Source organism: Pangasianodon hypophthalmus, chromosome 24 (assembly GCF_027358585.1).
Source record: "Pangasianodon hypophthalmus isolate fPanHyp1 chromosome 24, fPanHyp1.pri, whole genome shotgun sequence".
Taxonomy (NCBI): domain Eukaryota; kingdom Metazoa; phylum Chordata; class Actinopteri; order Siluriformes; family Pangasiidae; genus Pangasianodon; species Pangasianodon hypophthalmus.
The window spans coordinates 5,872,614-5,886,549 of record NC_069733.1 but is presented as its reverse complement, the minus strand read 5'-3'; the positions used below and the strand labels follow the sequence as shown (position 1 = coordinate 5,886,549).

General features: G+C 39.8%; 1 protein-coding gene across 3 annotated transcripts in view; it reads left to right on the top strand.

Moving 5' to 3' along the window:
* The window catches only part of cntrl (centriolin), a 45,622-nt gene that overhangs the window by 16,423 nt on the left and 15,263 nt on the right, over nt 1-13,936 (top strand). For all 3 annotated transcript variants that reach the window (XM_053228736.1, XM_034299314.2, XM_026940110.3), the window contains 8 exons: nt 7,394-7,549; nt 7,732-7,911; nt 8,879-8,986; nt 9,978-10,119; nt 10,201-10,343; nt 12,476-12,656; nt 12,742-13,040; nt 13,521-13,678. In XM_053228736.1, coding sequence (XP_053084711.1) covers nt 7,394-7,549; nt 7,732-7,911; nt 8,879-8,986; nt 9,978-10,119; nt 10,201-10,343; nt 12,476-12,656; nt 12,742-13,040; nt 13,521-13,678 — 1,367 coding nt within the window. The remainder of the gene's footprint in view (nt 1-7,393; nt 7,550-7,731; nt 7,912-8,878; nt 8,987-9,977; nt 10,120-10,200; nt 10,344-12,475; nt 12,657-12,741; nt 13,041-13,520; nt 13,679-13,936) is intronic.

The following is a 13,936-nucleotide window of genomic DNA, read 5'->3' as shown; positions in this document are numbered from 1 at the left end:
GAAGCAGGCTTTCAGGCAGAAGGACAAGGAACAGATGAGGAGGGTGCAGAAGGAGTCGAAAGTGAGACTGAGGGAGAGCAAAGAAGCCTACAGAAGGAAGCTGGAGGGTATGCTTCAGCAGAACAGCGCAAAGGAGGTGTGGGCTTACATGAAGCAGATCACCAGCTTGAAAGCAAAACAACAACCTGTGGGAGCAGTCTAGAAAGAGCTAACGAGCTGAATTTGTACTTCAGTAGGTTCAGCAAGACTCCCTCCCCTCCATCTCCTTCACTCCCTCACCACCACTCTTCCTTAACTCCCCCCAAAATCAAACATCTTTTCCCACCCTGTCATCTACAACAGTTCTCCCCTGCTCAGACCTCAGGTCAGCTTTTTCTGGATCCCCTGCAGTTTGTCTGCCAGCCACAGGTAGGCGTGGACAATGCAGTCATACACTCACCATCCATAGGTACTCCTGCACATTTATGCAGTTTTCAGTCAGCCAATCATGTGGCAGCAGGGCAGTACATAAAACCATGCAGATACAGGACAAGACCTTCAATTAATATTCACATCAAACATCAGAATGGGAGAAAAAGTGTGATCTCTATGAATTTTTCCGTGGCATGGTTGTTGGTGCCAGATGGGCTGGTCTGAGTATTTCAGAAACTGCTGATCTTCTGGGATTTTCACACACAACAGTCTCTAGAGTTTAGACAGAATGGTGTGAAAAACAAACAAACAAAAAATCCTGTGAGTGGAGAGTCTGCAGGCTGAAACACCATGTTGATCAGAGAATGACCAGACTGGTCTGAGCTGACAGGAAGTCTATAGTAACACAAATAAACACTCTTTACAACTGTGATGAGCAGAAAAGCATCTCAGAATGTACAACACATCAAACCTTGAGGTGGAAGAGCTACATCAGCAGACCACATCAGGTTCCACTCCTGGCAACCAAGAACAAGAATCTGAGGCTATCCTGGGCACAGACTCACAAAAACTAGACAGTTGAAGACTGGAAAAAGACCAGGTGAATTTTTTTCTTCTTCAGCCGTCCAGTTTGGGTGAGCCTGTGCCGATTATGGATTCAGATTCCTGTGTTTGGCTGACAGGAGTGGACCCTAAATGTGTTCTTCTGCTGTTGTAGCCCATGCACCTCAAGGTTCAAAATTTTGTGCATGCTGATATGCTTTTCTGCTCACCGTGGTTGTAAAGAGTGATTATATGAGTTGCTATATCCTTCCTGGCAACTCGGCTCGAACTAATCTGGTCATTTTCCTATGACCTCTCATATCAGCAAGGCATTTCCACCTACACAGCTGTAACTCATTCATGTTTTTATTTTTTGCACCATTCTGTGTAAACTCTAGACATCAGCAGTTTCTGAAATACTCAAATGAGCCCATCTGGTACCAATATCCATGCCACAATCAAAGTCACAGAGATCCCAAATTTTCTTTTTCTTTTTTGCACTGAACTGCATGAATGTGCAGGTGTACATGTGTTCCTAATAAAGTGAATGGTGAGTGTATGTCTAATGGAAAAGGCCCCATCTTGACTACAATAACACCAGTTATTGTAACCTCAGTTTTGTCCTCAGTAAGTGAAAAACATGCTCAATTGGGTTGAGGTCATCAGACATTTAAGAACATTTAATTTCTTTGCCTTAAGAAGCTCTTAGGCTGTTTTTGTGGTATGTTTTGGGTTAATGAACCATCTGTACTGTATATCACCGTCCTATCAGTTTTGCAGCATTTGACTGAATCTGAGCCGAAAGTATACTTCTATACACTTAAGAATTCATCCTGCTACTTCTATCAGCAGTCACATCATCAATAAACACCAGTGACCCAGTCCCATTAGCAGCCGTACATGCCCAAGCCATAACACTGTCTCCACATGATTGACAGATGATGTGGTATGATTTGGATCATGGGCCCTTCCTTTCCTTCTCCATTCTCTTCTCTTCCCATTATTCTGGTACAAGTTAATCTTGGTTTCATCCGTCCAAAGAATCTTATTCCAGAACATCGGAGGCTTTTTTTTTTTTTTTTTTTTTTTTTTTTTTTTCTTAAGAGTTTTTTTAGCAAAGTCTAATCTGGTCTTTCTGTTCTTGAGCATTACCAGTGGTTTGCGTCTTGAGGTAAACCATCTGTATTTACATTCATGAAGGCATCTCTTGATTGTAGACTTTGACAATGATAGGCCTACCTCCTCCAGAGTGTTCTTGACTTGGCTAGATGTTGTGAAGGGGTTTTTCTTGAACAAGGAAAGAATTATGCATCTACTTTAGTTGTCTTCCGTGGCCTTCCAGGCCTTTTGGTGTTGCTGAGCTCGCCAGTGCTTTCTTTCTTTTAAGGATATACCAAATTGTTGATTTGGCCACTCCTAAACTTTCTGCTATCTCTCTGATAGGTCTGTTTTGTTTTTTTCAGCCTAATGATATGTGACTAATGATAATGAATATGGCCTCCCTAATTTGTTTCAACACCTCTTTGGACTGCATGTTGAGAGTTCCAGAAAACAGCTACCAAATGCAAATGCAGTGCTTGGAATCAACTCCAGACCTTTTAGCTCCTTAGCTCCTTGTCATGACGTAACGAGGAAACGGGCCACACCTGGCCATGAAACTGCATATCCGTCAATTGTAATTCCTAAATGGTTAAGGCAATATTTTTGTTAAACCTGTTGAATTAAAGCTGAAAGTATCCAATTCAATCACATCTTGATTGCTTCTTTTCAATTCCATTGTGGTAGTGTACAGAGATAAAATTACATAAATTGTGTCACTGTCCAAATATTTATGGACTATGAATATGTATTTATTCTTATTCTGTTTCATTTTTATTCATTTTTGTTTCATTCTTATTTTGTTTCATTTATGATGTTAAATTATTTTTAGTATACTTCTAGCTCTCTGTGCTGCTCTAATAGCTGAATTTCCCTCTGGGATGAATAAAGTGATCTATCTATCTATCTATCTATCTATCTATCTATCTATCTAATGTATGAATTATGAATTAATATGAATTAATAATAACTCCAGCATACTGTGACAATAACAATAATTTTGTCAATGTGCAAATATTTATGGACTTCACATAAAACTCTTGATGGATGTTGAACACAACTTTTTTTTTTTTATGGACAAAGCAATTATGTAAAGCATTTTTTCATTGCAAAATGGCTATGTATTGGAAATGAGCATCCAGCAGAAAAGTTCTCAATCTCAGAACAGGCTTATTTTTATGCATGTGCCTTACCCCGGAAGTGGTGTAATTCACAGTGTGGACATCATTTTTGACTTTGGCAAATTTAGCAAGAAACTTCAGCAAAGAATAGCTGGATAGTTATTTGTATAAAGTTGAAACAGCCACAGGTCTTTGAAAGGAAAGAGCACTGACTTCAAAAGTCAACTAACATGGCCCATCCTGTGACACTGGGCATGAGGCAGGAATACATTCATTTATACCTGGGGCAATTTAGTGTAACCAATACACCTACTGGTATGTTTTTGGGAGGTGGGAGGAAACTGGAGATCCAAAAAAAAAAAAAAAAACCCTCACAAGGAGAACATGCAAAACTCTACACAGACAGTGAATTGGCTGTTACTATAGAAATGATAACATACAGTCCCCTCCGAAAGTATTGGAACAGCAAGGCCAATCATTTTGTTTTTGCTGTACACTGAAGACTTTTGAGTTTGAGATCAAAAGATGAATGAGATGATAAATTAGAATTCCAGCTTTTATTTCCTGATATTTACATCTAGATGTGTAAAACATCTAGATGTAACAAGACAACTTGCAACTTTGGTATCAGACCACCCAATTTTTAGGTTGCATTCTTCTTTTGTAATGTTTTTGCAGTCTTTTACCGCAGCTCCTTTCAGTTGTTGTTTGTTTTGGGGGGTTTCTCCCTTGAGTCTCCTCTTCAGGAGGTGAAATGCATGCTCAATTGGGTTAAAGTCTGGTGATTTACTTGGCCAGTCTAAAACCTTCCACTTTTTCCCCCTGTCGAAGTGCTTTTGTTGTGTAGGCAGTGTGTTTTGGCTGATTGTCTTGCTGCATGATGAAGTTCCTCCCAATTAGATTGGATGCATTTCTCTGTAAATTGGCAGACAGAATGTTTCTGTAAACTTCTGAGTTCATTCTGCTGCTACCATCATGAGTTACATCATCAATAAAGATTAGTGATTAGCCTGTTTCAGAAGCATTCATGCAAGCCCAAGCCATGACACTGCCTCCACTGTGCTTGAGTGATGTTTTGAATCATGAGCAGATCCTTTCTTTTTTTTGGTGGAGGTTAATCCTGGTTCCAGAACTATTGTGGCTCATCTCTGTGTTTCTTCGTGAATTTCAATCTGGCCTTCGGATTCTTACTGCTGATGAGTGGTTTGCATCTTGTGGTATATGGCCTCTATATTTCTGCTCTCAAATCTTCTTCAAATGGTGGAATGTGATACCTTCACCTCTGCCCTTTGGAGGTTGTTGGTGATTGTTGTCACTGTTGTTTTTTGGTTTTTCTTCACAGCTCTTGCAATGTTCCTGTAATCAACTGCTGTTGTTTTCCTTGGCTAACCTGTTTGATGTCTGATCAAGTATGACAGTGTTTTCTTTCTTTTTCAGGATATTTCAGATTGTTGTATTGGCTATGCCCAATGCTTGTGCAATGGCTCCGATGGATTTTCTGTCTTTTCTCAGCTTCAAAATGGCTTGCTTTCTCTCATAGACAGCTCTCTGGTCTTCATGTTGGTTTATAATTATTAACAACAAGTGCAGTCTTCACAGGCAAAATGAAGGATTCAAACCAAGAGAATACATTCAGAGCTATTAATTGTTTAAACAAACAATCTAACACGGCAAGTCATTTAACATATCTAGATGTAAATATCAGGAAATGAAAGCTGAAATTCTGATCTTTCGTCTCATATTCATCTTTTGATCTCAAACCTATTATGTTTTCAGTGTATAGCAAAAACAAAAGAATTGGCTTTGATATTCTAATACTTTTAGAGGGGACTATATTAGAATGAGCATATTGATATAAAGTTGTGATTTGCCTTTTAGCCAGAACTGAGTTTGACTAGTCAGACTCAACAGTTCTCTGGTGGTGTGATTAAAAGTTCACTCATTACTGTTAATAGCCCATCATGATGAATTAATATAGATATAATTAACTATTAATTGATATTAGTCAATAATAGTAACTTATCATCTAGATAATATAGATTGTAATCATATTTCAGTCAGGGACAATACTAGGCCATAGCATAAGAATCCAGACATACTAGATTGTAATTTAGTTTTCATAACAATAATATTATTTATTGTTATCTATCTATCTATGTGTATATATACACTGCTCAAAAAAATTAAAGGAACACTTTGAAAACACATCCGATCTCAAAAATATCATGCTGGATATCTATACTGATATGGACTGGGTTATATGTTAGGAACGAAAGGATGCCACATCGTTTGATGGAAAAGAAAATTATCAACCTACAGAGGGCTGAATTCAGACACCCTGAAAATCAAAGTGAAAAAATTATGCAGCAGCCTAGTCCATTTTGCTGAAATTTCATTGCAGCAACTCAAAATGGTACTCCGTAGTTTGTATGGCTCTCACGTGCTTGTATGCATGCCTGACAACGTCGGGGCATGCTCCTAATGAGACGACGGATGGTGTCCTGGGGTATTTCCTCCCAGATCTGGACCAGGGCATCCCTGAGCTCCTGGACAGTCTGAGGTGCAACCTGGCGGCGTCGGATGGACCGAAACATAATGTCCCAGAGGTGTTCTATTGGATTTAGGTCAGGCAAGTGTGGGGGCCATTCAGTGGTATCAATTCCTTCATCCTCCAGGAACTGCCTGCGTAGCCGGGCTTTGTCGTGCACCAGGAGGAACCCAGGAACCCCACTGCACCAGCGTAGGTTCTGACAGTGGGTCCAAGGATTTCATCCCGATACCTAATGGCAGTCAGGGTGCCATTGTCTAGCCTGTAGAGGTCTGTGTGTCCCTCCATGGATATGCCTTCACTGACCATCACGGACCCACCACCAAACTGGTCATGCTGAACGATGTTACAGGCAGCATAACATTCTCCATGGCTTCTCCAGACCCTTTCTCGTCTGTCACATGTGCTCAGGGTGAACCTGCTCTCATCTGTGAAAAGCACAGGGCGCCAGTGGCGGACCTGCCAATTCTGTTGTTCAATGGCAAATGCCAATCGAGGTCCGCCGTGCCGGGCAGTGAGCACACGGCCCACTAGAGGACGTCGGGCCCTCAGGCCACACTCGTGAAGTCTGTTTCTGATTGTTTGGTCAGAGACATTCACGCCAGTGGCCTGCTGGAGGTCATTTTGTAGGGCTCTGGCAGTGCTCATCCTGTTCCTCCTTGCACAAAGGAGCAGATACTGGTCCTGCTGACAAGTTAAGGACCTTCTAAGGCCCTGTCCAGCTCTCCTAGAGTAACTGCCTGTCTCTTGGTATCTCCTCCATGCTCTTGAGACTGTGCTGGGAGACACAGCAAACCTTCTGGCAATGGCACATATTGATGTGCCATCCTGGAGGAGTTGGACTGCCTGTGCAGCCTCTGTAGGGTCCAGGTATCGCCTCATGCTACCAGTAGTGACACTGACCCTAGCCAAATGCAAAACTAGTGAAAAACAGTCAGAAAAGATGAGTAGGGAAAAAAATGTCAGTGGCCTCCACCTGTAAAACCATTCCTGTCTTGGGGGTCGTGTCATTGTTGCCCATCTAGTGCACCTGTTGTTAATTTCATTAACACCAAAGCAGCTGAAACTGATTAACAACCCCCTCTGCTACTTAACTGACCGGATCAATATCCCAGGAGTTTAATTGACTTGATGCTATACTCTGATTAAAAAGTGTTCCTTTAATTTTTTTGAGCTGTGTGTGTGTGTGTGTGTGTATATATATATATATATATATTTATATATATAAATATAAATATATATATATATATATATATATATATATATATATATATATATATATAAGTATATTTATTTATTGCAGTGATTCCACAGACAGTATTTATTTTGTCATTCATTTTCCTGGTGGGGGTTGTGGCGCAGAAAATAATAGTTTTGTTAAGATTACATTATGGTCTAAGCCTGATATGACTACAAAAAATTGCAGGCAAGTCATTGTATTTTGAGAGATCAAAAATTCTCATCCAAGTTAAACTTACATCATCTAGTTGTACAGAGTGAGTGTTCTACACAATTTAGAGTTTTCCTCTCAGTATACTCGAGTCATTTCTTTAGCCTTTTTGGAAAATTGTTTCAGGAAACTACAGAAAAAACATATTTTTTTTCACTGGGTTTTTTTCATTCTTCCAGGCTTTAATTAGTGTGATGCCTTAACTGCTTTTGGTCCCAACAGGCAGTAGAGAGATGTGAGGATGAGGCTGAGCTCCTCCAGCTGAGGGAGGCGCTGCATGAGGCACAGGAACAGCAGTACCTGACACTGCAGCGTCTGCAAGAAGCCGAGAGTGAGAAAGATCGTCTACTTTTGGAGTTCAAAAAGCAAGACAAACAGGTGTGTGAAAGCAGCCTAATTACTTTTTGACATTTGAAGAGGATAGGAGTATGTACTATGAGCAGTAAATTCACTCATAAATGTTCACAGCCAAACACTGAATTAGTCTTGAAGATTTTAATATTTTTCTTACATAATTGATTAGACAGCAGTTTGTTGCGTATTTGTGTGTTTGTGCACAGGTAAAGGCTGAGGAGACTCTAACACAAGAACAGATTCAGTCCTTGGAGCTGGAGTTGAGAGAGCTTAGGAGATCCTTCACTATTGCTGATCAACTGGCTGCCGAGCAGCTGAATGCTGCCACAGACGAGCTTCGCTCGCTCCACAGCTCAGTGCACAGAATCAATCAGGAGAGAGTAGAGGTACCAATGTACCAATGATTAAGGAATGATTGCATTGCTTTTATGTGTTTACAGTCACAAAACTTTGTTGAAGGTGTCTGTCCTTGGCCTCGTTTGCATGTAAATGGGATCATATGTGTTTCTGAGGCACATTGTGACATCCTCAGTCAGTCCAAATAGGTACCTCCACTGGAGGTAGTCAGGGACACACATGAACATACTGCATTTGTAGTGTAGACTCTAATTCATGTCAGTGCGTCCTAGACAACATTGAAGGACCCCGTAGTCTCCAGTATGCCAGTTTAACAGTTTTCATACAGAATTGAGCTTCTTTTGCACAGCGCATTTTATACATGATGTTCTAACTTTTTTTGTCTGTAATTTGGTTGTCTCATATTTTATTTGATCAATGGAGTTTCTATAGACTATTAAAACGTGCACTATTGGACATGCATGTATGCAGGCTTCTTAGTGTTTTAAGTGATCTCTGCTCATTACTATATAAATATATATTTCTATCAGTGTAAATATTGTGTGCCTTGTGCGCTGTGGTCAAGTTCATTAGAGTTGTGTGTATGCGAGGGATGCTGTTCTCATGCTATGCAGTAAAATAAAACTGTGTCTGCAACCCATGTTTTACTTTGTTTTTCACTTATCCCTCACTTTGGTTAAAAGCTCTTTTCTGTTTGTGGGATTGATGAATAAAGCACATGAAAAACTGCAGAAAACTAACAGTAGAATTAAAGCTTTAATCCAATCAGACCAAAGAGAGCCCAGTTTAATCAGGAAATGCCATCAACTGCTTAATATATACACTTGTAATTATTGAGTTTTCATGTTAGTGATGTCTTTGAAGTGATAAGAGGTTGTCTTTAGCAGATTTGCCAACCCTGACTAGTCACAGAGTGCGAACACAAGTGCCACTTGTGATCCAGTCACTCAAGACAAATGTTTGTATCAGGTGTAAACGGGGCTTTTGTGTTTGTAGGATGCAGAGGAGCTAGAAGAATCCAGGATGGAGGCTGCTCAAGCTATGCAAGATCTAACAAAGGCAGAGGCAGAAATACAGGTTCTACAGAAGCTGCTTCAGGACAGGGTAAGATATACCCTAATATTTTCACAAAAAGGTTCAGTAAATGTTTCGCCGTATTTTTCCCAGTCGCTATTATCATCTTCATGTTAAAGAAATATTTGTGTTTTTAACCACTTACATAAGATATAAGATAACCACTGACAGTAATTTTGTTATTTTATCTTGTACACGTAAGGGCTACTACTTGTTTGAGGGGTAGACTATTTTCAGCAGAGCGGTGACATGATAGTGTGTTTTGCTTTGTTTTGTGCATTGCTATAGTTTTTAAATGCCGTAGTGTCACTGCTGGGTTGACAGTCAAAATTATTCAGCCAACAGCCATGCTGTGGTCACAAACTGATAATTTGTGTACTGAAGAAAATGAGTGACTGTACAGGGTGGACCAACACGGTAGATGTGTATAATACGGAGTGTCCACTGGCCCTCACATCTGTAGTGTATTGTCAGCTACCATAGACAAAATTTTTAATGTGTTTCCTGGTATTTATAGGATAAATCTCATTTTATACCAGATATAGTATATGTACTGGGTGAGCATCACAGTCTTGCTGCTTCAAGTATGTGCACATAATAATCAGTGTGGCCTTTTAAGCCCATTTTACACCTGAAGTGATAAGGCACCTATATCAAAAAACAGTTTGCAAGCTTTTCTGCCAGAAGCTTGTTTACATTATATACCCATTTGCAGTAAAAATGCTTTATGCAAATATGTTGCTTTGTCAGTAAAAAAAAAAAAAAAAAAAGTTATGTTCATCATAACTGCCTTTTTCCCCTCTCCACCCGATGCAGGTGACAAGTATAGAATATGTAGACTACTTTACCGCATTGCTCTGATTAATATCAGCCAGCTTCTTAGGCTATAATTCTTCTATCTCAGTGAATATCCACAGTGAACAGCATCCATAAGAAAATGATGACTTGATGTGATGGAAAGTGATTAGTTGAAAAATGCTGGAATATGAATCTGTATCCTAATCTCTCTTTTGTTTTTTAGGTTCATCTATCAGACACAGATAGCCTCAGTGTCCCTCACCCCAGTATTCAACAGCAGGAGTTAGCCAGACTGAATCGAGTTTTGAAAAGGCAACAGGTTCAGACCAAACGGCTTCGAGATCAGCTGGCTCAGGCACTACAAGGTATCAGCATTTATAGAATTATTAAATAAACCTTGGCCTGTTCAAAGAATTGACGTATTAATGCATTGCATGTATGTTTAGATAACAGTGGAAACCTGGAGGAGCTGATCAAGGAAATAGAAGCCCTTAGAGATACTCTGCTGCAGCAGAGCAATTACCTGTCCAATTTCATGCGTACTCCACACAGCAGTGGATACTGGTACTATGTACCACCATACCAAGATGTAAGTCACTTTATCAAGTTTAAAATCTAGACAGCTTTTCATGCCAAGACCTTTATTCCCCATACTAGGGGGCTTAGGTTAATTACTGTTATTATTTATCTAAGTTTTTAATTTATTTAATAAATATTTCAAAAAATGCCAACCCATAACACAAATTTAAAGCTGCAATCATTACACCCTAAGGCTGCTGTTATACTTGATGTATGAATATGTGTATGCACTTGGACTTGTCTTGGACTTACTGGCATTTGTACTCTGATTTGTCTTGGTTTTGGGCATTGGTCTCTGAATATATTCTTGGTCTTGATCAAGAGTTTGTAAAAGTAATTTTTGTATTGTCTTTTCTTTTCACATGTAGAAAGTTTGACAGGAAGTAATTTATTCCAGCATGGCTATACCCAGGCTAATCGGGGCTGTAGCACAGTGCTCCCTTGAGGTTGCATGGCATGTTTTACTGTGGTAAAGTTAGTGTCGTATTCAGACATTTGGATATTTCTGGTCGATAGTGTGCGAATGGCATGCCAAACTATTGTGAGACTGCATAATTTTTTTTTTTTTTTTTTGTGAGAGCAAAAAACCACCAGGCCTCTTTGGAGGACCATTTACTTCGTTCATATTGGTAGATGTGTTGTACTTTTTATTTAAGAGTTAGTATGGGTGAGTAGTGGGTGTAGGATGTAACAGACAGGACAGCAGATGAAACATGAACATGGTACTTATCAGGACGGTTGGTGGAGGGGGGGTATGGAGGGGCTGTGCAAAGAGTAGAAGTTGGTATGTCGGTTGAGTTAATTAACATGTATAACACCAAATTTGGTTTCTGTGAATATTGCATGTATTAGTTGCGTGTGTTTGTGAGTATTATGTTTGAGATGTGTGGTATGGCTTTGGTTATGTTGTGTCTCTATAGGGACTGTATTGTTTGCTATTGCGAACTGATTCGATGGTGTATGTAGGTGATGAGTGGTGTCCAAACAGAGTTAAATTTTGTAGTTTTATTTTTTATTGAGGTAGAGAATTTTTCCATTGTTATGAAGTCGATTATTAGGTTTTTCCAATGTGTGATAAATATTAGCCTACATGATTTGAATGTGACATAGAAAGGTGAACCAACTATACCCGTTTGATCAAGTCAGGTAACTCCTGATTCAGCAATACTAAAATGGTTTATCTCTCTGACTGTCTCCGTCACTGAAATGTGAGGGACTGTCGCTAACGTGCTGCAAAAAAGCAAAGTGAGAAAGTTTGACATTAGCAACCACCTGATTTCAGTAGGATCTTGATGAATAGGAGCTATTAACTTCAAGACACTGCAGCTACTGCTCAGGCAGATTAGCTGAATTTTTCAGTTGGAAATAACTATCATGTGGTTGGAACAGTCGCTCCAGAACAAGTTGTGCAACAAAAAGTGCTCACTAGGTGGACATATTTAAACATTAAATATTAGATATTTGTAATGAACATGTAATGGATTTTTTAAAATAATTATTAGTATTATTACCATGCAGAAAAATATTAATCAGGTACAATTCATGTATGAGAGTGGCTAAATAGTTGCTATTATATAATAAATCCCATATCACCATGATATTTTCTCCAAGGTTGACAATGACAATGTTGCTATAAAACAAGTTGTACAATATTGTGCACCTTGTCTAAATTATACAACACTTTTGGACATTTTCACACCTTCTGAATCTCTTTTGTGTTGTGGGTGCTTTGTCAAAATAGCTGCAGTTGTAACCCTGGTCCTTTCATTTTTGCTTACCTTGGTAATCTGTCTGTTCTTTTTCTGTCTATTGCATGCACGTGCACACATACACTCACACACACACACACACACACACAAATATATATATATATATATATATAGGCACATTCATATTTACATGTCTACATTGTTAACACAAATTCTTCATTCAGATGAAAGTAAATCAGTGTGTATAAGGGCACATTATACAGATTTAGACCTTAATTTATTAATATCCTTGACTGAAGTATTTAAGAACATATATCTGTCTTACAGAGATATTAATAAGTAAGTAAGAAGCCCAATAAGTAACCTTAGACTTTTTAATTATTTTAATTTTAGTTTCTTAATTTTACTGAAAGCTATATGTTTATTGTTCCAGCACCCCAGTCTTGGTTCTCAGGCTACACAGGACTCTGGCCTGGGTTCTCAGTATGTCCCATCACCTGACAGAGGCAAACATTCCAGAAACCAGCAGCACAAAGACACAAGACCCTCTTCCAGCTCAGGATACTGGGTTTATTCTCCCCACCCACATGACCAACACAATTATGGGAAAAGAGGTGATTAGTGTTGGCTGTGTACATGAATTTACTGCTTCTGATATGCTCTCCGGAAAAAAAAATCTCTCATCTCCCATCCCTATAGAGTCTTCATACAGAAACAGCGATGGAGAGAGTGATGAGGATGGTGTTAGAGGAGCTCATTTCACCCCCCCACCAGGCTCAATCATCTACACTGTGCCCCCTGATGGCACCCATCTTCCCCCAGGCATGGTCATCTACGCCCCTCCTGTACCAGGCCTGGCCGTGGGTCCTGGTGCAGTGTTTTATGGCCCTCCGCCTGAAGGGGTCAGGCTGGTTTATGGCCCTCCTCCGAGTGGGCTACATATCCCTCTCATCCCTAATGGCACTCTACACTGCAATGTGCCTGGCCATCTGGATATGGTGAGACACAGCCCTAGCATGCACTATTATGTTGAGGTTTACACATTAGATAGGTAAGCCACATTCATAACTGGGATGCTATTTTGAACCATAGATATAAGATGAATGAGTCATCTACCTTTTCATAATTGTGTTTTTAGTAACAAACAAACACACTGTAGGGTGCTAGATGATATTGCTTACTTGTAGAAAGTGATTTTGTATGTGTGCAGAAGGAGATATATATGGTGCAGTTTTTATTGCTGTAATTAAAGGTCTGCTTAATTTTTTACTATACTTACAAATATTGCCTGATAGTATCAGCAGAATTTTTAGCTTCTTAAATTGGTATCTGTATTGATGACAAAATATTCATATCTGTTGGACCCTAATGGATGCATTTGAAAATGAAGAGTTAGTCATGTTATACTGATCATGGCTGAGTGCTGTGCTATGTTCTTGAGTATTGAGGCTGGTGATTGTGTGTTTTTTGTTCTTCAGACACACTCTTCAAGAGTAGCAGACCATTCTTTAAGGGAGGAGCAGAAAGATAGAGTGGCAAGTGAGCGGGAACTGCTCAGGCTGGAGGAGCAGAGATCAGAGTTGCAGATGGAGCTTAAAGAGCTGCGGGGAGCTGTGAGCCGACTTCAGCGCCACAAGTCAGGGGAACTGAACTTCTTACAATCTACACACTACCCTCACACCTGCTCTCAGTCTACACACTACCCTCACACCTGCTCTCAGTCTACACAATACCCTCACACCTGCTCTCAGTCTACACAATACTCTCACACCTGCTCTCAGTCTACACACTACTCTCACACCTGCTCTCGGTCTACACAATACTCTCCCACCTGCTCTCAGTCTACACACTACTCTCCCACCTGCTCTCGGTCTACACAATACTCTCCCACCTG